A 3,287-nucleotide genomic window follows, 5' to 3' on the forward strand; every position below is an offset into this window, starting at 1 on the left:
CAAGGCTCACGCCTCCCCCTCTCTACCCTTGCTCAGCTCCTTCCCATCTTCTCTACCTTTTTTTTGTTTTCCCCTTCTTAAATACGCTATCGCAGAGGTATTATCAGGGAACATTCTGCTGCCAATTGGCTTGTCCCTGCCCAGCAGTGGGTCTGCCCTAGGCCTGGCCTAGTCCACTGGGCAAAGGGGAAAAAACTTCTAGCAGTTTCCTACAAAAGCTACCACTTTAGGCCCCCCCTCCCTAAATAAAACCAGAACACAATCACTATACTCTTTAATACTATAGGTACCATACCATAGCATACAATACATATTATACAATACAGAAGAATATTATACAATAGAAAATACAATAGAATACAAAATACCACACAATACGAAACAAGACATACAATAAAACACATAACAGACGTCCCAAAAGGCAACAGCTACAATACAAAATACAGTACAGACCACACACAACATTAAATACAACACAATATAAAAAGCAACACATACTAAATGGAATACATGCAATGCATACAAAATACAGTAGATACAACAAAATTCATACAATAAATAAAATACAAAAAAAAAAAAGAGAAAAAATAGATAATTTGAAACAGTACAAATGATACGTAACATGCAGTACCTACCATACCATACACACCGTACCATGCGATACATACCATAGCATACCATACCATACGTACCCTGTGCACAAAACACACCACACAATATGGTTCATAGAAGAAATACAATAAATACCATACAAGTTATGTGATACCATACCACACGTGTCGTACCGTAGCATATGATACAAACTGCAACACATGACAAACAAAAACGCATTACCAACCACTCTACTGGAACTTTTTCTATAAACACACACGCGCGCCAGAAGGCGTCACGGTGTTTACTGGGGGCACCAGAGGTGGATGCTGAGGGGCCGCAGCTCCACCGTGCCCTTACGTGGACCCGGAGCAGCAGCTGGGCCGGGCGGGCACTCGGCTGCTCTCGGTGGGGTTGGCTCCCGAGCAGGGCTGTGTGCTGGAGCCTGCTGGGAGGAGGTGTTGGAGGGCGCCAGAGCTGCGCTGGGTGGGGCGCAGTGTGATGCCAAATCTTGTACAATGCTGCAGGGCAATGTACAACACGCTGCAGCGCAGTACCAGCCGTGCAATTCCAGCCGTACAGCACAGAAAACGCAAGGGGAAATACAATGCTGTACCCATGGAGGGTTAATTAGTCCCAGCAGTGGTTAATTAATCCCAGGGGATATTAATGATTTGCAGGGGTGGTTAATTAGCCTTACTAATGATCCCTTTGAGGGGCTTTCTTTCCCCCACACTCCCCCCATGTTACTGTTTGCGTGTTAGCATCCCTCTTCTCTTTCCTGGAGGGGATTAATTTTTACCAGAGGAGTTTAATTAACCTCTGGGGGGGGTTTAATTAATCCTAGTGGGGGTAATTACTTTGGAGGGGGGTTAATTACCCCGTTAATTACTCCGCAGCCATGGCAGAGGACATCAAGGCCAAGCTGGAGCGTTACAAGACCGCCCCGTTTGACAGCTGCTTCCCCACACAGAAGCAGACCAAGAGCTGCTGGCAGAACTACCTGGGTGCTGCCCCTCCCCCGCCCTTTCTGGACCCCAGGGTCCCCTCTGGGTGGGGGAGGGACTCCTGGGTCCCCCCGTTCCTGTCCCATCATGTCCCCTCCCCCCAGCCCAGATTTCCACTGCTGTCAGAAGGCGATGGCAGCCAAGGGGGTGGTGTCCCCATGGCCATCAGGGTCCCCTCGAGCTCTCCATGGTGTCCCTGCAGCTCTCAGGATCCCCACAGTGTCCCCATGGTTTTTGCGTCCCTCTTGGGGTCCCTACGGTCCTCGGGGTTCTCGCTGCAGTCCTTGTACCCCCCTGGTGTCACCACTACCCTCATGGTGTCACCACCTACCTCAGGGTGTCACCAAATCCGCCATGACATCACTGTGATCCCTGCAATCTCTGTGGTGTCACCACATCCCCATGATATCTCGGAGGTCCCTGCATCCCCCGTGCTGATAGCGTGCCTCCCCTCCTACCCCACAACATCACGGTGTCCCTGGTCCCTTCCCGTCGCTCATGCTGTCACTGGTGTCACCCCACAGGTGACGGTGTGGGACGAGTACCGCAAGGAGGGGACCTTCCCTGGCGAGATCTGAACTTTGCCAACCTCCACCCCGGGGAGGAAACACCCGTGTCACCGGGAGGTGGGGATAAGGGGTGACACGGCCATCACCCATTGAGGGGAGGGAGTGACACAACAACCCCCCACCCCGGGGTGCGGGGGAATGTGGCTGTCACTGGGATGGGGAAGGGGACACAGTGGTCACCGGGCCAGTGGCACCGGCCAATAAAGGGTTGAACTGGTCCTGGGTATGGGTTTTGCTGGGGAGCGGGGGATGGAGTTCTCCTGAAGGTGGGGGTCCCCTGCTGGGGAGAGGGGACAGATCAAAGACCCCTTCCCTGAGCTGGACTCAAAAGGTTTTTATTCATTAAAAATGGTGGTGGGATGATCGAGGCGGGGGGTGGGTGGTGGTGTTGGGGAGGGGGACAACCCACTGCCTGGATGCCTGGGTTGTCCCCCATTGTGAGTGCTCGCTGGGGACAGAGGGACTAGGGGCCCAAGGGGAGAGCCTGGAGGGGCTGGAGAATGGGGGGCACCGGGATCTGGCCACGGCCTCTTGAACGGGCACCAGGATCTGGCCAAGGCCTTGCAGTGGAGAGGACACGGCATCAGAGTTTCTTCTCCATCTCGCCATCTCCGTGTCCCACCATCTCCATCCTGCTCCCCATCCCTTCCCTCCATCCATCTCCATGTTTCTTCATCCATATCTCCATCTTGTCGTCCTCTTCCATCTGTCCGTCTTCTATGGTGTCTCCATCCATCTTCTGTGGTTTCTCCATCCATCTCCCCATCTTCCGTCTCCCCATCTCTCCACCTTCAGTGGTTTCTCCAGCCATCCAGCCATCCATCTTCAGTGGTTTCTCCATCTCCGTCCATCCATCTTCTGTGGTTTCTCCTTCTCCTTCCATCCAGCCATCTCTCCACCTGTCCATCTTCAGTGGTTTCACCATCTATCCACCCAACCGTCCATCTCTATCATTTCTCAATGGATTTTTACATGGTGGAGGGAGACATGAGGATGTCACAGATGCACAGAGAGGTGGAGGATATCATGGGTGGCCATGTGGAGGTGTCACAGATGGACACACACAATGACAACACTGTGGAGGGACGCCTAGGAATGTCACGGGTGGGGAACACCGTGG

General features: G+C 52.7%; 1 protein-coding gene across 1 annotated transcript; it reads left to right on the top strand.

Moving 5' to 3' along the window:
- The first annotated feature begins 1,492 nt into the window (after nucleotides 1-1,492).
- Nucleotides 1,493-2,176, top strand: LOC147596340 (cytochrome c oxidase subunit 6B1-like). Its single transcript, XM_086771118.1, has 3 exons — nucleotides 1,493-1,598; nucleotides 1,708-1,746; nucleotides 2,058-2,176. Exons 1-3 carry the CDS (start codon nucleotides 1,493-1,495, stop codon nucleotides 2,174-2,176), a joined length of 264 nt encoding a protein of 87 aa, XP_086627244.1.
- The last annotated feature ends 1,111 nt before the right edge of the window (nucleotides 2,177-3,287 follow it).

The sequence above is a fragment of the Chlamydotis macqueenii genome, chromosome Z (assembly GCF_036417535.1).
Source record: "Chlamydotis macqueenii isolate bChlMac1 chromosome Z, bChlMac1.mat, whole genome shotgun sequence".
In the NCBI taxonomy this organism is placed as follows: domain Eukaryota; kingdom Metazoa; phylum Chordata; class Aves; order Otidiformes; family Otididae; genus Chlamydotis; species Chlamydotis macqueenii.

Coding starts and splice junctions, on each gene's coding strand:
- LOC147596340 (XM_086771118.1), top strand. CDS start 1,493: ATGGCAGAGGACATCAAGGCCAAGCTGGAGCGTTACAAGACCGCCCCG. Junction 1,599..1,707: donor CTGCTGGCAGAACTACCTGG/GTGCTGCCCCTC, acceptor CCCCCAGCCCAG/ATTTCCACTGCTGTCAGAAG. Junction 1,747..2,057: donor GGCGATGGCAGCCAAGGGGG/TGGTGTCCCCAT, acceptor TCCCCTCCTACC/CCACAACATCACGGTGTCCC.